The sequence below is a fragment of the Lontra canadensis genome, unplaced genomic scaffold (assembly GCF_010015895.1).
Source record: "Lontra canadensis isolate GAN:19392208 unplaced genomic scaffold, GSC_riverotter_1.0 scaffold40, whole genome shotgun sequence".
Lineage (NCBI taxonomy): Eukaryota > Metazoa > Chordata > Mammalia > Carnivora > Mustelidae > Lontra > Lontra canadensis.
The window spans coordinates 17,107,709-17,132,265 of NW_022631034.1; the positions used below are offsets into that span (position 1 = coordinate 17,107,709).

The 24,557-nt window shown below is 43.9% G+C and overlaps 1 protein-coding gene across 7 annotated transcripts in view; it reads right to left on the reverse strand.

The window, feature by feature from the left end:
* Positions 1–20,115: 20,115 nt before the first annotated feature.
* The window catches only part of SSX2IP (SSX family member 2 interacting protein), a 48,327-nt gene continuing 43,885 nt past the window's right edge, over positions 20,116–24,557 (reverse strand). For 6 of the 7 annotated variants that reach the window (XM_032870265.1, XM_032870263.1, XM_032870260.1 and 3 more), the window contains exon 14: positions 20,116–20,970. In XM_032870265.1, the coding sequence (XP_032726156.1) occupies positions 20,802–20,970 (169 nt within the window). In that variant the 3' untranslated portion in view covers positions 20,116–20,801. The remainder of the gene's footprint in view (positions 20,971–24,557) is intronic. The other variant, XM_032870266.1, reaches the window with a different exon arrangement.

A 24,557-nucleotide genomic window follows, 5' to 3' on the forward strand; every position in this document is an offset into this window, starting at 1 on the left:
TGTGAAATCTCAAAAAAGACAAACGAATAAACAAAAGGCAGAAATAGACCCATTAAGTACACAGAACAAACTGATGGGTGCCGGAAAGGAAGAAGGTGGGGGACAGGCACAATGGGTGAAGGGGAGCAGGAGGCACAGGCTGCCAGGATGCAATGAAGAAGTCAGGGGGATGAAAGGCACAGCACAGGGAAGACAGTCAATGGTATGGTAATAGCGTCCTATGGGGACAGATGGGAGCTGCCCGGGAGAGGAACGGGTGGTATAGGTTTGTAGAATCACCACGTTGTACACCTGAAACTAATGGAATATTGTAGGTCAACTATACTCAAATCCAAAATAAATGCATTTTTTAAAAAATTACCAAGAATAGCAGCCGAAAGAAGCTGATAGGTAGTGGGATTCTGAGAGCTCCTATGTGTTTGAAGGTTTGATTTAAACGATGTCCAACAGGAAGGGAATGGGGAGAGTCTGGAAGACAGTCTTTCCAGAGGAGATAGCATGATGGCCTGGAGGGCAAGGGGAAGTTTTAAGCCTAGACAAAAGGGCTGCACCTCTTCCTTTATGAGCAAGAGGAAGGAGCAGCAAAGGGAGAGGGGCCAGGTGGGGCTCCACGCCCAGAGTGATCCACACCGCCCACATCTCACCTGGTTTCAACTCCTGACACGTCTTCCCTTCTGAAGTCCTGTACCCTTCAAAGCTGCTTGTGCAACACAGGTCTCACCGCACGCTCTTCTCCTTAAACCGCTTCATAGTTCTGACTGTCGCTGCTGTTACAGAATCTGAGCTCCAGAGCTGGTGTGTGAAGTCCACTGGACTTCCCACCACTCCCGCTCCCTACTCCCACTCCTGGTGCTCAGTGTGTGATCCCCAGCCAGCAACAGGAGGACCCCCTGGGAACTTGTTAAAAACTGAAAATCTTAAGGGGGCCGCCTGGGTGGCTCAGTCCTTAAGTGGCTACATTTGGCTCAGGTCATGATCCCAGAGTCCTGGAATGGAGCCCCACATTGGGAGCCTGCTTCTCCCTCTGTGACTCCCCCTGCTTGTGTTCCCTCTCTCACTGTGTGTCTCTCTGTCCAATAAGTAAGTAAAATAAAATTTTAAAAATGCAGAAGTCCAGAGGGGCACCTGGGTGACTCAGTCCTTAAGCAACCTCTTGGTTGGGTCCAGGTTGTGAGCTCAGAGTCATAAGGTCTAGTCCCACCTTGGGCTGTATGCTCAGTGTCAGTGGGCTTGAACTTCTCCCTCCCCTTTCCCTCTGCCCCTCCCCCCACCACACTCCCAAGGGCGCTTGAGCGCATTCCCTCTCTGAAATAAATACATCTTAAAACAACAACAACAACAACAACAACAACAACAACAACAACAACGCAAAAGCTCATGCCCTGCCCTGGATTTAGTAAATCTGAGACGCAAGGAAGGAGGCCGGGCAATCTGCATTTCACCAAAGGCTTCCGGGGGATTCTGAGGATTGCTCCAGTGTGAGAACCAGTGGCCGAGTCTTACTGAACCGCACTGGCAGTGGCCAGACCACACTGTGCTGGCCTCCCCACTCCCATTCCGGGTGGTCCTCCACTGGTCCCCCCACCCCGCCCACGGTGACTGCCTGCCCTCCCTGTGCTTCCGCGGAAACCGAGAGCACTTCCACCTTTCAGCTGTGCTGCAGCTCCGGTTTCCGTGCCTGCCTGCCCCAAAGCCAGCGAGCTCCCCCCAGGGGTGGCAACTGTGTTAGTGTGGCACAGTCCTGGGGCTCAGAAGAAGTATCTGAGTTGAAAAGTTAACGAACGAAAAGCAAAGTACAGGGCGGGGAGAGAGGGAGAGGGATGGAGCATGCGCAGTACGAAGAGAGACAACTACTAAATGGTAACAGCTGCTCTTCAAGTTCCATCTGTGGGCCGGGTCCTGTGCTAAGTGCTTGGCAGAAACTGCCCTTTAATCCCCGCAGCACAGCGGAGGTGCTGATGGGCCGCTCAGCGGAGATGGCAACTAAGGCACAGAGCGGCTACACACTGTGCCCGATGCCCTCAGCTGGCAAGTGGCAGGAGTCTGTACAGCCAACCCCAGGGGCTCAGAGAGGACCGAGCTTTCTTTGGAGCCCTCCTCAGTACTCACTAGCTCCGCAATGCTCCCCGGGGGCCTGCTCTGTCTGCCAGACTGAGAAGACAAAGAGGAATGCGGAGGACACGTGCACACAGTTGCTTACACCGCAACCCCCCCCAACCCCCCAGTTCCCATTCTAGAGAGATCTGCAAACCAGTGAGCATGACTCAGCGAAGGACCATGGCTGAGGAATGTCCAAAGAGCTACTCAGAGCCTGCGGCAGGCAGCATGCATTTGCTCTGCCACACTTTCCCACAGAACATTCCAGAGGTAGGTAGCCAGGGCTGTGGCAGTTCTGCTCCATGGTACCCTCCATGGAGGCTGCTCCTCCTGCCCTGGGGTGTGCCCCTCACCTTCCTGCTCCAAAGTGGAAGCCACACCTTTGTTCCAGGCTGTAGGATAGGAAAAGGGGCAAAAGAAAAGGAATAAGGACACGTTCTAGATCCCTCCTGTGGAAATTCTTAGAAACCTCTCATGATTCTTTTGCTTACATTCTAGTATCCAGAACTTTGTCACCTGGCCATATTGGAGTGCAAGAAAGACTATATTTAACTGTAATTAGCAACTGTCATGATTTTAATCAGGAAGAAGGCGAGAACATAAATTGGGGGGCAGACTGTAATCTCTTCTGCAGGCTGCATGGTGCAGGGCGTCCCAGGAAGACACAGGGATGGCTGGGAACCAGATGGGAAGAACCCGATGTGGCATGACAAGTAGTTTGGACATTGTCGTCCTGGCAATGAGCTATCAGGTTGGTTCAAGCAAAAGACAGATGGAAACTGAGTGATGTTTTCCAGGGAGCTCCCTGACAGCTGTGCAGACAGCTTCTGGTGGGGTGTTCCTGTGACCCTGTGACCAGATAGAAGCCAGTTCCCTAGGGCAGGTGAGAGGCAGTGAGGGCCCGGAGCAAGGCAGTAACTGTGGGGTGGAGATGAGAGAATGGAGAACAGACATGGGAGGGCAGGAAAGGATGGGATTTGGTGGTAGTTAGAAAATGGGGGTGAAGGACAGGGATGGAGGTGAGGATGACACTGACGTCCTCAGCTTGAACAATGGAATGAATGACAACATGGCTAACCAAAGCAAAGGAAAGGAAGGACACAGAAGGTGGAGGAGGCTGTTGTCCGTAGTGGGGAGAATTGATCGGTTTGATTTGGGATATGCTGAGTTTCGGGCACCCGTTGGAAGATGTTCAGCCAACTGACAAAAATACACATCTGGAGCTCTGGAAAGAGGTTAGGGATAAAAATCCCAACTTAGGAGTGGGTGGGTCCAAGTGACAGCTGCAGACACGGTGTGGGACGGCTGGGCCAAAAAAGAATGAGGCAACAGGGTCAAGAATGAAGATGGGGAGTGCCAAAGTCCTGTGAATTCTCTGCAAAGTCCATTCTGATGGAAGATTCTTTGGAAATAGAAGTTCAGGAAATCTCAGGTTGCATCCTTTTCCCAGACACCCACGACCTGGGTCAAAGTCTCCATTTCAGGACAAGGTAAAACCACTAAAAGCTTTTGCTTTCCCTGGCGAAAATACTTTAACACCAGCTAATGTTAGGTTTGGGGGAAAAGTCATATTTAAGGTTGAGGTTTCCATTACTACTCTGTAATACAGCAGAGCCTGTGCCCAGAAAACCTTCTGTCTCCCTCACCATCCAGGAAGCTGCCTTGTCATTACGTTGCCCGGCCTTGGGGCTTGGGCAATGCCAGCAGGCTAAGACCCGTGTGGTAAGGGATGGCAGATCAGGCACGCCCTCTCCCACAAACAACTTTCAACTTCTGGGTGAGTTAATGCCCTTTCTGATTGCTTTCAAGAAATGCAATGTTGATTGTTGGTCCCAGTATCTGCTTCAATTCTAGAAAAGGCTAGAAAAATTATATATAGCATCCCTTTCATTTTAATTGACTTCTTAAAAAAAGATTTTATTTGAGAGAGAGAGAGAGAGAGCATGAGTGAGAGAGAGGGGCAGAAGGAGAAGGAAAGGAACAAGTAGTCTCCTCACTGAGCTCAGAGCCAACCCGGGGGCTCGATTCTGGGACCCTGGGATCATGACCTGAGCTGAGGTCAGATGCTTAACTGACTGAGCCACGCAGGTGCTCTTGAATTGATTCTTATTGTCCTTACCCTTCACCTCTGCTTCCACTCCTTGACCCCTCCCCTTACCCCCAACATCTGCTGCCCCCACCCCTTCTCAACTTAAGCAGTTGGCTAGTATAATCCACTTTCAAAGCACTTATTTCTTGAAACACGATGATCATAATTTGGACAACCCTTTAGGTGAAGGAATATGATAACAAAATGCTCAATTCTTTGGGTGGTCACTAGCAAAGAGCCTTCAACTGATAAGAATCCAACTAAAAGGGTCTTCAATTATCTAGAAAGCACTAAAAGTCCAAACCCAACAGAAACAACAAAAGCAATCTAAAATTAAAAAAAATGGTGGTTCAAAACCACAATGAGATGCCACCTCACACCGGAGACAATGGCTAAAATTAACAACACAGGAAACAACAGGTATTGGTGAGGATGTAGAGAAAGTGGAACCCCCTTACACTGTGTTGATGGGAATGCAAGCCTGCAGCTACTCTGGAAAACAGCATGGAGAGTCCTCAGAAAGTTGAAAATAAAGCTACCCTATGACCCAGCAATGCTCTACTGAGAATTTACCCCAAAGATACAAATGTAGTGATCTGAAGGGGCACGTGCACCCCAAAGCTTATAGCAGCAACGTCCATATAACCAAACTATGGAAGAGCCTAGATGTCCATTGACAGATGAATGGATAAAGGAGATGTGGTATATATATACAATGGAATATTACTCAGCCATCAGAAAATGAAATCTTACCAACTGCAATGATGTGGAAAGAACTAGAGGGTATTATGCTAAGTGAAGTAAGTCAATCAGAAAAAGACATTATCATATGATTTCACTCACTTGTGGAATTTAAGAGACAAAACAGAGGATCATAGGGGAAGGGAGGAGGAAAATAAAATAAGATGAAATCAGAGTGGGAGACAAACCATAAGAGACTCCTACCTATGCACATGGAACATTCTCCAGAATAGATCACATCCTGGATCATAAATCAAGTCTCAACTGGTATCAAAAGACTGGGATCATTCCCTGCATATTTTCAGGCCACAATGCTCTGAAGCTAGAACTCAATCACAAGAGGAAATTTGGAAAGAACCCAAATACATGGAGACTAAACAGCATCCTTCTAAAGAATGAATGAGTTGACCAGGAAATTAAAGAAGAATTGAAAAAATTCATGGAAACAAATGATAATGAAAACACAACGGGTCAAAATCTGTGGGACACAGCAAAGGCAGTCCTAAGAGGAAAATATATAGCGATACAAGCCTTTCTCAAGAAACAAGAAAGGTCTCAAATATGCAACCTAACCCTACACCTAAAGGAGCTGGAAAAAGAACAACAAAGAAAGCCTAAACCCAGCAGAAAAAGAGAAATCATAAAGATCAGAGCAGAAATCAATGAAATAGAAACCAAAAAACAATAGAACAAATCAACGAAACTAGGAGCTGATTCTTTGAAAGAATTCAACATGTTGATTCAACATCCGCAAATCAATCAATGTGATACAACACATTAATAAAAGAAAGAACAAGAACCATATGATACTCTCCATAGATGCTGAAAAAGCATTTGACAAAGTACAGCATCCCTTCCTGATCAAAACTCTTCAAAGTGTAGGGATAGAGGGCACACACCTCGATATTATCAAAGCCATCTATGAAAAACCCACCGCAAATATCATTCTCAATGGAGAAAAACTGAAAGCTTTTCTACTAAGGTCAGGAACACGGCAGGGATATCCGTTATCACCACTGCTATTCAACATAGTACTAGAAGTCCTAGCCTCAGCAATCAGACAACAAAAAGAAATTAAAGGCATCCAAATCGGCAAAGAAGTCAAACTATCACTCTTTGCAGATGATATGTGGAAAACCCAAAAGACTCCACTCCAAATCTGCTAGAACTTGTACAGGAATTCAGTAAAGTGTCAGGATATAAAATCAATGCACAGAAATCAGTTGCATTTCTTTACACCAACAAGAAGACAGAAGAAAGACAAATTAAGGAGTCAATCCCATGTACAACTGCACCCAAAACCATAAGATACCTAGGAATAAACCTAACCAAAGAGGCAAAGAATCTATACTCAGAAAACTATAAAGTACTCATGAAAGAAATTGAGGAAGACACAAAAAAATGGAAAAATGTTCCATGCTCATGGATTGGAAGAACAAATATTGTGAAAATGTCTATGCTACCTAAAGCAATCTACACATTTAATGCAATCCCTATCAAAATCTCATCCAGCTTTTTCAAAGAAATGAAACAAATAATCCTAACATTTATATGGAACCAGAAAAGACCTTGAATAGCCAAAGAAATATTGAAAAAGAAAGCCAAAGTTGGTGGCATCACAATTCCGGACTTCAAGCTCTATTACAAAGCTGTCATCATCAAGACAGCATGGTACTGGCACAAAAACAGACACATAGATCAATGGAACAGAATAGAGAGCCCAAAAATAGACCCTCAACTCTATGGCCAACTAATCTTCGACAAAGCAGGAAAGAATGTCGAATGGAAAAAAGACAGCCTCTTCAACAAATGGTGTTGGGAAAATTGGACAGCCACATGCAAAAAAATGAAACTGGACCATTTCCTTAAACCACACACAAAAATAGACTCAAAATAGATGAAGGACCTTAATGTGAGAAAGGAATCCATCAAAATCCTTGAGAAGAACACAGGCAGCAACCTCTTCGACCTCAGCCGCAGCAACTTCTTCCTAGGAACATCACCAAAGGTAAGGGAAGCAAGAGCAAAAATGAACTACTGGGACTTCATCAAGAGCAAAAGCCTTTATGAATAGCAAAGGAAACAGTTAACAAAACGAAAAAACAACTGACAGAATGGGAGAAGATATTTGCAAACGACATATCAGATAAAGGACTAGTATCCAAAATCTATAAAGAGCTTAGCAAACTCAACACCCAAAGAACAAATAATCCAATCAAGAAATGGGCAGAGGACATGAACAGACATTTCTGCAAAGAAGACATCCAGGTGGCCAACAGACACATGAAAAAGTGCTCCACATCACTCGGCATCAGGGAAATACAAATCAAAACCACAATGAGATACCACCTCACACCAGTCAGAATGGCTAAAATTAACAAGTCAACAAATGACAGATGCTGGCAGAGAATGCAGAGGATGCGGAGAAAGGGGAACCCTCCTACACTGTTGGTGGGAATGCAAGCTGGTGCAACCACTCTGGAAAACAGCATGGAGGTTCCTCAAAAAGTTGAAAATAGAGCTACCTTATGACCCAGCAATTGCGCTACTGGGTATTTACCCTAAACATACAAACATAGTGATCTAAACGGGCATGTGCCCCCAAATGTTTATAGCAGCAATGTCCACAATAGCCAAACTATGGAAAGAACCTAGATGTCCATCAACAGATGAATGGATAAAGAAGAGGTGGTATATATATGTACAATGGAATACTATGCAGCCATCAAAAGAAATGAAATCTTGCCATTTGCGATGACTCGGATGGAACTAGAGGGTATTATGCTTAGCGAAATAAGTCCATCGAAGAAAGACAACTATTATATGATCTCCCTGATATGAGGAAGTGGAGATGCAATGTGAGGGGTTTGGGGGTCAGGAAAAGAATAAATGAAACAAGATGGGATCGGGAGGGAGACAAACCATAAGAGACAAACTCATAAGAGACAAAACAAACAGGGTTGCCGGGGGGAGAGGAGTAGGGAGAGGGTGGTCAGGTTATGGACATTGGGGAGGGTATGTGCTATGGTGAGTGCTGTGAAGTGTGTAAACCTGGCGATTCACAGACCTGTAACCCTGGGGCTAATAACACATTATATGTTTATTAAAAATTTTTAAAAAGGGGCACCTGGGTGGCTCAGTGGGTTGAAGCCTCTGCCTTCAGCTCAGGTCATGATCCCAGGGTCTTGGGATCAAGCCCCGCATCAGGCTCTCTGCTCAGCAGGGAGCCTGCTTCCCTTCCTCTCTCTCTGCCTGCCTCTCTGCCTGCTTGTGATCTCTGTCAAATAAATAAATAAAAATATTTAAAAAAAATTAAAAAAAAAAGAGACTCCTACCTATAGGAAACAAACCGAGGGCTGTTGAATGGGAGGGGGTTAAAGGGACGGGATAACTGGGTGACAGGCATTAAGGAGGGCATGTGATGTAAGGAGCATTGTGGGTTAAATCCAACTCTATCTCTGAAACTAAGAATACGCTATATGTTAATTAACTGAATTGAAATAAAATAAAATTTCAAAAATAATAAAATAAATGGTAGTATCCTTGTCTAACTTGGAAAGTTTGGGTACAGAATTAGTGTTGGATCTTAGGATTAGTATAAATTAGGAATTAATATAAAGTCAGCCAAACATCTACTATTTCTCATCTCAGTGTACTTGGCAGTGTTCACTGATATTCAACATGATAGCCTGAAAATAGTGTAAGAAAAGTTCCTATCAAATAAAGACTCATTTATGGTCCTCATGCTCTAGTAGCTAAGACACAAAAATAGGCAAAATGCAAGCTGCTAACATTTTCACTTTGGAAACATGGAAAATTAAAGAAAGTATGGTAAAATGTTTTAAAAAGTGAAATTTATTTAAGACTTTTATTTTGAGATCATGTCCTGTTTATGTCAGCCTGTCATGTCTTATACAAACAGTAGTGACAGCAGATGACAGGCTCTTTTTGAATGACCTTACTTGGCAAAATTAAAAGCTGGCACACCATCTCTGTCTCTAAATTTATTTCAGAATTTTATTTGTTGGTGAAATGTCAAAGTCTGGGAATCCCTGGAGTTGGATTAGGCCTTTCCCACAATCTTGGAAGCAAATGAGGTTTTCTATGGATTCCCTGCAATTTGTGCTGTGGGTGGGGGGTGGGGCGGTGAGAGGGGTGTGGGGGGGTGGGGGGAAGTCTGGTTCTCTATTCTCTCTCACCCTGTGCTGATCATGTTGGCTGGTGCTGAAATAGGTACTCAATAAACGATTTATTGGAAATGGTTGATCACCAGGGAATGAAAAGCTTAAACAGGGCTCTTTGTTTCCTCCACTAATTACCAAAATGTCAAACATTTTAATTTCTTTTAAAGTTGTAGTTTTAAAAATATACGTGTTCTTAATAAATCGGTTAAATATACAAAAGTCCCACCAGACCACCTTTGCAAAGCAGCTTTAAAAGGGAGCCTTGCAGGCTTCGCACACCTGCCCCCCACAAATATCCTGGGAAGACCTGGTTGGGCTCCGTGTTTTTAGAACGGATCACCAACCCCTTTTCTGCTTTTCAGAAACCAGGAAGGAGAGAGGAAGAGACTTGTAGTTGCTACATAACTCTCAAGGACAGTAAGATTCAGGGTTGGTTAGAACCAGCTTTCAAATCGGAACTTGGGTTCTCTGGCCTCCAAAATCAAAGAAAATTTTAAAAATCACTTTTCAAGGATCACAAAGAAAAAAAAAGCCCCTTCCAATAGGTTCTCAGTCCAGAGAGTTTTGATAAAACCATCACCGCGATTCTATTGTTATTTCCCAGACAACGGGAGCATTTTCCAATGAATCGGCCCTTAAAACTGGTAAAAACGTAGGCAGGAGCCAAGTCCTTTAGAGTCGCTAATCACAAAGTCACAACCCTGGGCTCTGTTACTGGCCCCACTCCCCCAGGGCTGCTCGGTGAAGCCGGACGTGATATTGCCCGATCTCTCCACACAAGAGACCCGGAGCAGCCCGTGAGAAAGAGTCCGACCTTCGCAGAGGTCAGGGCAGCCTCATGATGTGTGCGATTTAAATATGGTAACAACTCTCCTCCCACGCACAGTTTCCTGTAGAACACTCAGAAAAGAAGAATCGTTCTAATTCTAGCACCTACAGATTACCTCCGTTAACATTTTGATGAATCTTCTTCCAGGCATAGATGAATACATGGACTTATGGATGGACAAACATACAGAAAGCCACAACGATAGACTTACTACATGGATAGAAGTGCATTTAAGAACCTGTTGCTAGTTATTTATGGAGGGGGTGGGGGTGGGAAGGTGGTGGTGAGGGGAGGCTGGTGTTTTAATGCACACAGACATGACTAGGGTTTGTCACGACTACATATTACTGTGTATGTTTTACTTCCCTAATTTTTTAAATTGCGAAAGCCCAGAGCAGTCCCTCCTGGGAGCAGTGGGGTGCAGTCGCGAGCTCCCCTGGGTGTGCGGTGGCGGCGCGGAGTGAGCCGGCCGGCTTCCGCGCGAGGCTGCAGCGCGCGGGGGGAGGCGCAAGAGCCCGCGGCAGCCAGGCTGCACCGGCGGCTGGAGCTGCATCGTGGGGGGAGGTGGTAGGAGGGAGCTTGGGCCCTGACGGCGGTTACCTGTGCTCGGCGGGGTGAAGTGCGGCGCGCGTCGGCCGGTAGCCACTCCAGCCGGAGTCCGCTTCGCTGTGCCGGGTGCCTCGCCTCCGCGCGGGTTTGCCCGCGGCCCGGGCTGTGAGCCACCAGGGCCAGGACGCGGGGCGGCGGCCCCACGGCGCCCTCTGGCGGGCGGGTGGGGGGCAGACGCGGGCCCGTGGGGCAGAGCGCGGCAGCAGGAGGGGCTGCAGGCTTGAGAATTCAGGATGCAGAGGAACGGGGCTCCCGTCGGGAACCTGGCCTGTCTTCTGAGGTTTGGTTTGGTTTGGTTTGGGGTTTCCATTTTCTCACAGCCTTGCCTGTCCATCCATATTTCCTTCCACTCATGTTGGCTTTTTGTTTGCAACACCAATTATGTTCTGTTCTCCAAAGGAATGCTTACTCATTGAAAAAATAATTGAAAGCGCAGAAAATTATAAACTTTCTCACCATTCAAAGATAAGCACACGCTAAAGTATTTTTCATCTAGTGTTTTGTTTTGTTTTTTTCCTGTATCCAGCAGTGTCTATTATGGTGAGTGTGAACTTAAACTGAGCAATGCTGTTTGAGAGGTCAGGCCTGGTGTTGAACTGGCCCTGGGAAGAGAAGACAGAAAGGCCAAAGGGCAGAGAGTAAGGGCCTCCTGCCCTTAAAAACCAGGCGTGGCTGCCTCTTGTCTTGATAAATGGGTTAATCTAGCCCCAAGGAAGCTTGTCTTTTTCATCTCAGCTGGGGGGCCCATAAGCTAAAGTTGCTGTTTTACAGGGAGCAAGTAGGCGGCAGTGGCCAGTGGGGTGGGGAGGAAAGGAAAATCCGTCTCACTGTTGGCTTTACCTAACTAGAAGTTTCCATGGCATGTGGTGTGGTTCCAGCTCCTGCCTGGCACCTCCTCCCAGGCTTCTCCCGTTGCTGTTTGACTCATCCTGGGTGGTCTCCTGCCTCTAGGCTGTGAGCTCCGTAGGGCAGGAGTAGGTCTCAGGGCCCATCTCCCGCACCTGGCAGAACATTGAAGTCTCTCTGTCTTCTTTTTCCTCCACATACACTCACATCACCCAAACAGTGTGCTTGCTTTACAAACACAGCTTCAAGGCAACTCCCACCGCCTTCCAGCCATACTGGGGCCTCCAAGCAAGACTCTCCTTTACAGGAATTTGGAAGTTGTCTCTCTCCTGGGTGTGGCTGGCTGTCGGACTGCAGTAGAGAACCCACGTCAGAGTTACATTCTGCATTGTAGGTGTTTCTCCCTCCCTCTCTGGGTTACTTGGCTGGGGCTGAGGCCGAAAGAGGGCATTGTAGGAGCCCAGTCTGTGGCGGCGAGGATGTTGTGGGGCATGGGGGTACAAGGTCAAATCCTCTGGCCTTCATCTCACCTCGAACTGAAAATCTCGTGATATCCGTATTGCTCAGCAGTGCCTGGTAGCGTTTCCCCCGTGGGAACGCGAAAAAGGGCTGAGTTCCCCCTTGACGTTCTGCCCGGTGAAAATAAAAGCTTCAGGGAGTAAAAGCCACCACCTCCTAGGGGACACTGGGTAAGCTGGCTGGGCCGTGCTGGTCTTCTCTCTTCTGGGGAATCAGGTAGAAAACCTGTAATACCCAGAGTTAAAGGCCTGGGTTCTTTTTTAAATTTTTATTTTTAGATAGAAAGGTGGGAAGGGCAGAGGGAGAGATAGAATCTTAAGCAGGCTCCTTCCCCAGTCCGAGGCCCAACGTGGGGCTCGATTCCATGATCCCGAGATCATACCCTGAGCCAAAATCAAGAGACGGACGCTTAACCAACTGAGCCACAAGGCCTGGGTTGTTCTTATGCTACGTACTAGCAATGTTCTTAGAAGTAGATGATCTGACCTCTCCTAATCTGTTTGTTCCTCTCTAGCAGGGAATGGTAATGTTAACTAGAGGTTATGTTTCGTGTTTGCTGTTGGGCCCCAAAAAGAGTCTTAAAGTTACATTTGCAAATTTTCTCAACTTGTTTGATGGTCCTGCATCAATGTTGAAACCTCTGAGCTAGGAGTATGGGCAGCTTGATGGAGGAGACTTTGAACTAGATGATCCTTCTAGTGGCACTGTCTCAATCTTGTCAATCAAGGACTGAGCTGGAATCGTTTATTGTGCAGTTGAAAAAACAACAACAACAAGGCTCAGAGAGGTTGAACAGCTTGCCCAAGGGCACACAGCTTGGCCATGACAGGGTCAGGACTGGAGTATAGTCCATAACCAACCCGCCCTTGTACCATCTCTAGCAGGAGATGGGAAAGGAGTGTTTTCTTGGAATTGTTGTGCGGTGTGACACCATCCCCATGCTGGAGACACTGAGAAAGGGGTAGAGGATCTCAGACTCTGCTCTAAATGTTCAGGAGTGGGAGGATGAGCCCATTATTCTTTATACATTTAGAATCTTTTTAATAATGCTCTTCACATGCCGTAACAGAGCTGACACTCATATAAGCCATTTGAAGATTCTATACACTGAGATTTCAAAATAGACAACTTAATAGGCTGCTTCTATATCAAATGAGTCACTTGAAATGAAGATTCTACATTTCTCGGAACTGGTGGGATGATTATCTCTATAAGACACTGTTGGGAGAGATACTCTGACCTGAACTTTATTTATGAAGACTGAACTTTCTGGTAGGCACACAGCTGCTTTCTTGATCAGTTTCAGAGATGGGGCCCTGAGCTGGGTTAGGACACAGAAGGAATCTGTAAGACTTGGATATTTAATCTTGATCCCACAGAAGATGGGCATCTGATTTTGACTTGGCTGAGCCAATGGTAAGAATGTTTCATCACATACTTTGCCTTATCCTTTTGTTATTACCACAGACACTGGCTGTTCGTAGAGTACACACTCAAACGGAAGAGAATAACATGCCTCCGGTAGCGTCATTTGATTGTATTATCCCAAAACAGCAGACCGACCCCTTTTAGGTCAAACTGGACGGCCGGGGCACCCTGCTCTGCCCCTCCCCGCACCCAATTCTCTGCCAGGATGCCTGTGGACAGGGGCGATAGGTTCTCCAACTTGAACGCAGGAACTGCAAACATTTCAAATGCCGGCTGGGGGACAGGACAAGGTGAAAATACAGTGCCCTGGAAGGACCAACAAACAAACAAAAGAAGAAATGAGAATTCTTTTGGAATCCTGTTGGGGATTTTATTTTTGCCTCTTTCAGTAACTCACCTAAAGTAAGAGTTTTCACATTGGGTTTCTTCTCTTTGAAAGAGAAAAAGTTAAGTCCCCAGGTGCGGAGGAGAAAGAGTTTTTTTTTTTTTACCCCCCAGCAAGTGATCCATTGCGTCCAGGGCTGACTCTCGTAGGCTGCAGCTCCCGTTCCCTGGGCCTGCAGGTTCCAGGAGGAGTTCAGATGCCCAGTACCTGCATCTAGAGCTCCAGCGGCCTTGCAGGAACCCTGGGGCCCAGCCCTTCTGCTGCAGGCCCCTCAGACACCCTCCCCACCCGAGTGTCTTCTCTAGCTACTGCAGGTGACAGCTGGCACAGAGGACTCTGCCAACACAGAGATATCCTAAAGTACTACCCTACCCTGGGGGAGAGAAGAAAACCAGCCTCCTGCAGAAGCTAACTCCATTTTCCCAGATCTTAAATTAAGCCAATTCCGTGATGTGAGGTCAGCCTCTGAAAGCACACTCTGCTTTGGGAGCTGAAGAGAGGACTTCTGCACAGGTGAATGTTTGCAGACAGAGTCCTGTTCTCCCCTCTTCATATCAACAGAACAGAAAGTAGGCTTTAAGGGTGTAATCCTCAGAGCTGCTCCTGTCACCTGCCATCACACCACTGCCCCCATTCTTCTCGCTTTACTGTGCCCTGGCGTCTCCTAAAAGGGTAGCCTGCACAGGCAACTTCCAGAAAGTCAACAATAGAATCCCAGTCGCCTGGCTTTGGGGACCTTATTTCAGATCTCTTCCCACTGCCAGGGGTCAGCCAGCAATGGGTCAGACTATTTTTCCGAGGAGTTCCAGGAGAAAACGTAGGCCAGGAGAAAAGTTTTGGAAGACTCTTTTCAAACTTCAGTGGGAAGAATATTCTGTGAACTTGAGGTGGAAGTGATGAACTTGAACCTGGAGGTTGAGAACCATCTTGCTCTAGAGCAAACCAGCCAACAGGGGCAGCCCATAGGCAGCGTGGGATCATGTTTACACGTGCCACTGTCTCTCGGGTGGGCAGCGCTGCCCAGTGCCAGGGGCCCTCTCTTGATTGCAGTCTGGCTGCCCAGGCTAGTGTTTTTCCCAATAGGCCTCTGTTGTTCTCAAGAGACCTAATGAAGTGCAGTTTGTGGGAAGGATAATAGGGATATACTTGAATACTTGAATGTGCTCTAAGGAACACCGAAAAAAGGAATTTGCAAGCATTAATACCCTACTGTCACTTATTTCTTACCACATAGCTGTGGATGAGAACCACTGGCCTGGTCTCAAGGACTGGGTTTCTGCTCACATGGGCCTGGGGTCCCGGCAGCCTCCACCGGCCTTGCCAGCCCCTTCTCCTGATAGGAGGGACCCTTTGCCCTGTATTTCCAACCACGGATTTGGCATCGTGTTCTGTTGGGGCACGTCACCAGTGTTTCTTTGGTGGTTTATGAGACAAGCTGCCAAATTCTCCTTTTATCAAGTTACTTCCAACTGGGTTTCCACCACTTACAGCCAGGCTCAGGCAGAAGTCTGCTGTGACCATGGCATTGGAACTGCCGGTTATACCCTTTGTGGAGCAGTCTAGCAGCTGGGATGGTGACCCCAGGCCCAGTCAAGCCCACTCCTGTCACCCCCAAAAGAAGATCTTGAGGCATGTAAAAAGTGAAGATTCAACCTCAGGGACCATAACTAAAGGTTTGTGCTAACACAATCATTTTCATGTATTTGCCCACTGTGATGGCGTTCCTGCCAAGATGGCGGAGCGGAGGAGCTGGGACAGGGCCTTGTGTGATGCTCCCGTTGCTTTGCTCCATTGCTACTTAGAACTGCACCACGAGGGGCGTCTGGGGGGCTCAGTCCTTAAGCATCTGCCTTCGGCTCAGGTCAAGATCCCAGGATCCTGGGATTGAGCCCCATGTTGGGCTCCCTACTCAGTGGAGAGCCTGCTTCTTCTTCTCCCTCTGCCTGCTGCTTCCCCGACTTGTGCTCTGTCAAATTAATAAAATCTTAAAACAAAACAAAACTGCACCCCAATGCCCATTTCACCACACAGTGACATTTAAAAATTCTCTTTACTACTTGTGCACAGTGTTTCTGGTCATTGTGACTGTGGTCACAGAGGGAAATGGCACACGAACAGAGTCCAGAGTGAACAAAGACAGGGCAGAAAGGGCAGGTTGTCTAGGTATATCTTGGGATTTTTCAGTGGCCCTTAGGTTATTATGTCCTATGAACTATTTCAATTTAAGATCCTTAATGCCCCAGTCTTGAAAAGATAAATGTTCAATTCTGAATGGGATTATCATGATAACTATACCCTAAAACAAGACTGAGCCTAGCACCCAGACTGAATGATCAATACCTTTAGTGCAGAAAATTATAGTGGCGAATTATGGATTAAGAACCGAACAATTTCACTTAAAAAGGGATCCCAAAAGGCACTGTAGCAGCCTGGAATAAGCTGGAAATTTAGGGATCAAAAGATTGGGGTTTCAAGTTCCCATTTTACCAGTTATCAGCTGTGTGTCTTAGGTTCTGAGTCTGTTACTAACTCTTTAAAAATAGGAAGGTTAATATTGTTATTCAAGGAATCAAAAGAGGACGTGAATGTTGAACATTTTAGTACCTGTAAAACTACCATCTGGACACTTCAGGACTTTTCATGATAATGAAAAGTTTAGAGAAGGTAAAAGAAGCCTTAAATACATTCCTTAAAATATATTCCTTTCCAAAATTAAGAATATTTGACTCTTTCGTAATCAGTGATAAATCCCTCGCACCAGGTAATAGGTTTCGGCAGTTATTTAAGTAAACGACCGAAGGGATGAGCTATCAAATGTACCTGCATCAGGTGCAAACCGTCAAGCGCCCAGCACGTGGCTTCGTGGTCCATACCTCTTAGTCTCAGGGGAGGTTAGGCTGGTTCCGTATGTCTAGGTTCTGGACAAAGCCATGTAGGTGTAAAGCAGGTCTCCTTCAGTCTGGTCTGTAGAAACACCCAGCACCACCTGTAGGCTGCGGTTTTCCTGATTTGACAAAGTTGGAGGCCCTGTGTTCCGGATGGCACACGTGAAGATGGAGGAAGACTGCCCCACCCACATCAGCAAGAATTTCATGAGCAAGAGTTGAGTTTTTGGATTGAGCCACACTGATTTTGTGGGGTTTTGTTGTTTTGTTTTTTTGTAATATGGCCCATTCTGTCTTAAATAGTTTACACAAACAACTAAGCTAGATGGGTTTGGAAATAGGACTCCCACCCTCCAACCCCCCCTGCCAAATTATAAAACAAGGTTCTTACACTCTTGAAAATCTGATAGTGTATTTATGCCAGTGAAGCAATGTGCTAAATTATTTCTTGTTAACAAATTATCTTTTTACCATGTGTCAAGCATCTTACTAGGTACAAATATTTCTGAATCTTAAATATAAGAAGACTGAGGTGGACCTTTACCAGGGACTTATTACTGGCATTTACAGTACTTTCTGAATCCTCTGAATTCACTTATGTGTAAATGTCAAGAATATAAAATCTTAATCCAGTCAAGTGAAATAGTTTTTAAATTTATCATATAATTTATCAATAGTCCACTTCATTTTTGTATCCCTCCTGAAAAATATATTTAGAAAAGAACCAGAATAATCTATTTTAGTTTCCTTAACACATCCCAAATCTTTGCAAATGCATTTTCTATTAGATAGTAATATATGTTCTTGTGGGGAGAAAAATCTTACACTGCTTTGCAGGACAGTATTTTTTTTATTAAGATTTACTTTTTTGACATTGAGCGAGCACAAGCAGGGAGAGCAACAAAGGGAGAGGGAGAAGCAGGCAGCCCGATTTGGGACTCAATCCCAGGGCCCTGGGATCATGACCTGAGCCAAAGGCAGACGCCTAACCAACTGAGCCACCCAGGCATCCCTGCAGGACAGTATTCTGATCGTAGAAAACAAAATGAAAACCCAGCAAAACAAAATGATAAATTACACAGTACGTTCCATAGGAAATAATGTAAAGACTTTAACTGCCCAGCCATGTCACTGTCATGTGCAGAAAAATCAGTCCAGGCTCTATTACAAGACCAAATGCCTGAATGGCATGTCCCCTTCTTTGTTCTAGTTTAGGTTTAAATAGCCAGTCTCCCATTCAACTCAGAGGCTCGCAGTGGTAGTGTGTGCGCACTTAACTATCTAGAAACATAGCAGTAAGTCCTGACATACTACAGGTACTTCATAAATGCTTAGGAAAACAGTGATACAAATTAAGGACAAATACAGAGAAAAGTGTAATTTACGAGCCTTGGTGACCCATACTTACCTTAAACTCAACCTAGGAACAGACTCTGAAGATCTTACAACAGGGCGATCACACAATGGGCTTGCTGGCTTACACTTTCTGGTCATACACACCTAAGACCTCCTAGCACCATCACACAGCACGGAACGTGTTTTCCTACAATAGCCATGTTTCTACAAACCTAAACCCAAGTCTGGTAAGCTAAGGTAGGAAACATGGAACTCTTTTGAAATAGCAAGTGTTTTAATTATACCATAGGGAAAACAATTGCTGTGGACTATTCTGCAAATCTAAATATGTATTACATTGCTTCTACCAAAAAAACCCAACACCTACTTATTCAGTTAAATTTTAATCTTAATTTTCTGGTATCATGATTCTTCTAAGTTTCTCATCATCATAAATTCAAGATAAAAAATTTTAAGGAGTAGGAAATACAAGTTTTCTCTTAATTTTCATGGCCGCTTTTATCCTTTGGAAATTTAAAATGAAAAAAGGAATTCAAAATGGATGGCATGTAAAAACAAATGAGGTGCAAGGTTGCGGATTTACATGTTGATGAACAAGAAAACGTTTAAGAGTATTAGGAGGACTTGAAAGCTAAGGTTCCCTGTGGTACCATCATTGAATCATGGCTCAATGTTAGACCGCAGCATTGCTGGATTGTTAAGTACACTGCAAATACCCAGAGAAAGGGAAGGAAAGCAAAATCCCAGGAGTTGTAGGTGTGAAGTCGGGAGTTTTCCAACATAGAAACCATTCCCATAATCTGGGAAGTTTAGTGTGACTGGGAATCCCTTTGGAGTTGGAATTTACAGTAAAGCAAAATGGATGCTCCCAGGTCAAACATACAATTTCTAGCTATCTGTGCAGACTTCTGATCAAAAGTACAATGAACCGGGCTTTTATTTCACTGTATTTTTTTCCCCACATCTTAGATTTCAAAGTAAGTGGGAATTTTTCCTTCCAATATGAGAATGCAACCAACTTAAAAAATGGAAACGTTACAAAAAATAGATGCTCCTTTGTAAAAATCCATTGTCATGGAATGCACTATTCCCTAGAGTGAGACTTACTTCAAACACGAAAGTGTTCTTTTCTGGCAGTTTATGAGGGAAACCCCCGACAAAAAAGTTCCTGACAAATGTATCATGGACTATTTTTAAAATTTGATTGCTTTTCTTTGATCATGTGACTGCTCAATCATTAAAAAAAAAAAATTAAAGCTCAGCTGTTTCTTCTTTTGGGATATGGTATGATCTTGGAAATTTTATGTCATTTCTAATATTTAATACTGTGAAGAAGTGACCGTGCATCACACTGAAGGTTGTGAGTAACTGCTTTGCCTTTAAGGGCCAGCTTTTTGAGACTATAAATGTGGTTATCGAGTTACAGGCAGTTTCACTAATGTCTTGTCTGATACTCAGTGATAGTCTCTCGGCCCTGAAAAAAATGGTTGCTGCTACACGAACTCCTATATAGTGGGTGGAGGACAAAAATAAGACCATTTTTCATATGCTGAATTTAAACAGAACAGCCCTACAGGGTGCGTTATGTCTGTGGCTGACTACTCACTAGAGAATGGGAAGGCAGGTGAGCCCTGCAGGCTCGAGCCGGGCTGATCTGTGCAGGCTTCTATGCGCACACAGGGCTCGGCACCGAAGCTCTGCCGTCCAAGTTCTGGGAACGAGCCCGGGCCTACAAGTATCGTCATCACTAACAACATGCAGAAACACGCAAGCAGTTCTGAAAGCGAGAGGACTCAAGTTTGTCCAGAGTGGTAGGATGTATTTAGACAAAATTGGGTGCTTATCACATTGTCAGATTTATCATGAGCAGCACATACCCCAAATTATACCAAGCCCGAGGTTGTGGTTGCGGGACTGGTCCTCATGTAGTAAAGAAAATATCCCCGTTCAGGTACCTTAAATATCTTCTCTCACCCCAAATATCTTAAAACAATATTCTTTGTTTTATCCGAGGTACTTTCGTTGTCTTGCTTCTCCTACCTATCAGAAGTTCTTCGAAAAATTGTAATATCCAAAATATATAAAAGTCTGCTGCTCTAGAGGTCTCAAAAATGTAATGTTAGTGATAATTATCTAAAGAAGTCAGCTTCATGGAACAGCTTTTGAGTATTTATTGCTCAGATGCATTCAAAAAATTCTTAAACATAATGTGGCAATGGCTCTAACACATCTGTAAACAGAATACCACTAAAAAAAATTTATTGGCATGAAATACTATAATTATGGATGTGTAAAATTTTTAAATCTTAAAGCCTCTTAACATAATCATGTATATCTATGTACAAAACATACATAAATTTCACTTTATTTAAAACATATGAAAGAGGAAATTTCAAATCACACTAAACATAATAAATATAGAACTTGCTTTGTTAAAAATCTACAGTGTACATTCAAGTAAAGGCTAAACTTCCAATGCCAACTACATATGAGACAAAATTAAACATTTACAATAATCGGTTTCCTAAAAGTGCTATTTTTTAATACCTATAAGAGGAAACTCATTCTAGTGCTTCTGTTCCCATCCAAACATATACATTCCTCTATTCACAGAACCAGATGCTTCTGTTACTAAAAATACATATCCAAAGCTTTTATATCCTTTTAAATAGATTCAACATTTTAGCTCTTTGGGGGAGGAACAGGAAAGTCCAAACAAACACCTCAGACCATCTTAAATTATCAGAGACGACGGACTTTATGACACACCCTGTTTCAGCTGAGATGTGCAATCTGGTGAACGTGTTTGTGAGAACAAGCCCAGGCTGCACGTCTAAGGTAAGTCATCTTTTTCTACATGGGAGTTCGTGTGGGTCAAGGAGCAGCCACTGTAGCAACCTTCCTGTGATCCAGGGGCAGTGCTCCATTTCTGACTTGTACCTTCTCCTCCAACCTGATTTGGTTTAGTTTCCTCAGGAGTTATGTTCAGTACACTGATGGAGCTGTTGGGAAAAGAGAGAGAGATCTTAATAATCATCTCCTCCTTCTTTTATACTTAAGCTCTGCCTGAAGGTCTAAATTCCAACTTCCCCTTGTCCTATGCTAAGTAAAATCTGAGGACACACAGATTAGGAACAAAGAAGTGTTTCAAAACGTCCTAATTTATCACTTTTAGCCTATCTATCTACCTTTTTATCTGTTTACCCATCTACTTATTTATTTCTTTGGTCTACTCTGAAGTTCTCTACACAGCTGAGGCCTAAGATAGAACGTGAGGAATTTGAAAGCTCATATATCCTTATGTCCCTGTCTTCCTGCCACTATTTAATAATCTTTTTGTTTTATTCCTCACACATCCATTTGCTCATGCAAGCTTTCCTCCACCCAGCCATTGCCCTGCATAGTTATTTAACGAGTGCTGACACAAGCAGTAAGGAGTTGAGACTCTAAAGTCAGAGGGTTTAGGCTCATCCCTGCTGGCCTGTTCAGCTCACTAGTCACTGTTTCTTCAGCTTCCTCAGTTGTAAGATGGAAATAATAATAGCATCTACCTCATAGGGGCAGGTGGAACTGAGTTAACACACATTAAGCGCTTACACCAATGCTCAGTTGTGTCCAGGGGTAACAATCTCAGTGTCTGAACACAGACACAGCTGCTACCCTTCAATGACACAATCTGAGAGGTATTCTGCGACCAACCTCAAAACAAAAAATCTGGCGTGCCTGGGTGGCTCAGTCGGTTAAGAATCTGCCTTCGGCTCAGGTCATGATCCCAGGTCTTGGGATGGAGCCTCAGGTTAGGCTCCCTGCTCAGTGGGGAATCTACTTTTCCCTCTGTCCCTGCACACTACCCCTTCACCCATTCTCTCTCTCTAATAAAAAATAAAATCTTTTTAAAAAATCTGCCTAAATGAAAAAAAAAATCTGCCTAAATGACTACTTTCAGATCTAAGGAGTTAAGTCAACAAATGAAACATTTTTACCAACTAAATATCCTATATAATTTTTTCCACAAATGTACATTTTTTTCCCCTAACTATGCATTTTTTGTAACTTTGGCTTACTAACTCAAACTCAATGTGCCAATTCTAAAAAAAAAATAAATAAAAATAAAAATAAAAATAAGTTGTTTTAATTCTAAAAATCGAAACCCAAAACAATTAAAAATTTTGCTTACGCTTATTTGCCAGTACTTAAAAGAAAAAAAGAACTTGTTTATAATTCAGCCCTGGGAAACTTTGCCATCTCAGACAAAATGAGCTCAATGATCAACTAAATTTTCTCTGTAATTTCGTACCTGAATTACTTTGTGTAAAATTTTCCATTCCACAGTGAAGAAGCAATGAGGTTGTTGATGTAGAAATTAGCTATAAATACTCCTATCATTTTGTTATAATCTTATTACAAAACCAGATCCAAGGTGCTTCAGGAGCAAGGAGTCCAAATTTACCAAATAACTTAAAATTTTGAGAACTATGTCAAGCTCCACAGCTTCTCTCCTGATAACGAGTAACTCAATTCTGTGTTTTATCTTCAGAGGCCAATGACCATGAACATGAATAGCTCAATGGAGTTTCTTTATGCTTAAAATTCTGTTTCTAGGTGGCACCTGGGTGGCTCAGTGGTTAAGCATCTGCCTTCTGCCCAGGTCATGATCCCAGGGACCTGGGATCAAGCCCCGCACCCACCGGGCTTCCTACTCAGCAGGAAGCCTACTTCTCTCTCTCCTACTCCCCCTGCTTGTGTCCCCTCTCTCGCTCTCTCTGTGTCAAATAAATAAATAAAAATCATAAGAAAAAATTGTTTCTATGTCACTGATGTTGTTTAGCCCTCAGAATACATGAAGGAGAAAAGCACTTTTATAATCCATATATGTTTACATGTATTTTTATTTTCATAGCCTGCTACTGAAGGCTGATAATGGACCAAGTACTGTTTTAAGTGCTCTAAATGTATCATCACTGAAATCTCCTAACACCCTGTGATGTAGGTACTAAATGCTGGACTTAACTTTATTAGCACAAAATAATGTCCTAAAGGATTATTAATGCAAATATTTATTAACTAAAAATAATTAGATTAAAAAGTAAGAATTGTAGAGACATAAAAATAATCGAGGCAACTGCTATGTTCTCTCTCGGATACAGAACGCATTAGCTGAAAACGGTAACTAGAATCTGTGTTATTTATACAGGTGGTTCTGATTGGTCAAATCTGGGAGTTTAATAACATTCTGTATAAGACAATACTGACTTATAGTATTTTTTTATTGTAAATCAAACTTTCACTCCCCAAACTCACCCATTAGTCAATCTGTTGGCTCTAACTGCAAAATATATTCCAAATCCCATCATGTCTGCCTTCATGTTACAACCCTTGCCTAAACTGTGACCATCTCATTGTGACTCCCCAGAAGCCTCCTAACTGTGTTTCCTGGCTTGTAGCACGGGCTCCTACAGTCTTTTTCCCACATAAGAAAACAGTCACCTTTTCAAACAGATTTTTTTTTTCACTCTCCTGTTTACCCATCTCCAATGCTTTTCCTGTTGGCCTCAGAACAATAATCCGACCCTACAAATACAGACTAAAATACTTCACAAATGAGAAGTCAAGTATGTGCATGTGTGTGGGGGCAGCAGAATGGGGTTATGGATGAACAACATGGTCACGAGTTGATAATTGTTGAAGCTGGGTGATGGGTACACAGGGCATCATGACTTTATCCTCTCTACACCTGTAGATACCTGAACTTCTACATAATAAAGCTGGTATCCTCATCTGCTCACCCAAGGCCTTACAGGATGTGACGCCTGCCCACCCTCCACCATCCCTCTCCCCTCTTGGTCTTGCTCACTAAACACCACAAACACACCAGTGTTCCGCCTCAGATGGAACACTTGCCTGGAGGACTCTTCCCACGCTCTTTCTGGCCCCTCAATATTTAGGGTCCTACTCTTTTTACAAATCAACAATATATACAGGGTCTTATTCTTTTTAAGCTTCATATTTTCATTCTGAAATTCTTGATCCACGGGCTAATGGGCTTCTTCAACACTTAGGTCCAGACTAGCCTCTCACAACCACAGGTCAAGCATACCAGAGCTCCAAACCCTGCTCTCTAGGGAACCTGCCAAACACACCGGCCCTCATGCTACCATCTCCCACTTTGGTTAAGAGAAGAGATCACCACCACACTTTCCAAGGTATCCTTTTCCTCTTTTCTATTCCTCTCTCACTAGGAATGTTCTATGTGCTTAGCTAATTAACCTTGGAAGCAAAATGTTGATTTTACACCTTATAAGGTGATTTAACAACTTGACACAGAGAAAAATACCAAAACGTATCAGTTAATAGAGATACATGGGTTAAAAAAAGAAAAGAAAAGAAAAGAAAAGAAATATATGGGTTTCCTGGGGTTCGGGAACAACTTTTTGTGACCCTGTCATCCTTGAGCACAGATTTTTACCATCACTATGAGGACATTTTTCTCAGTTCTTTGCCCTTCAACACCAATAAAATGGGAATAGCAAAAGAAATTTTAAAATATATATTCTACAAAGATGATGAAAATATCCTTCTATTTAATAAA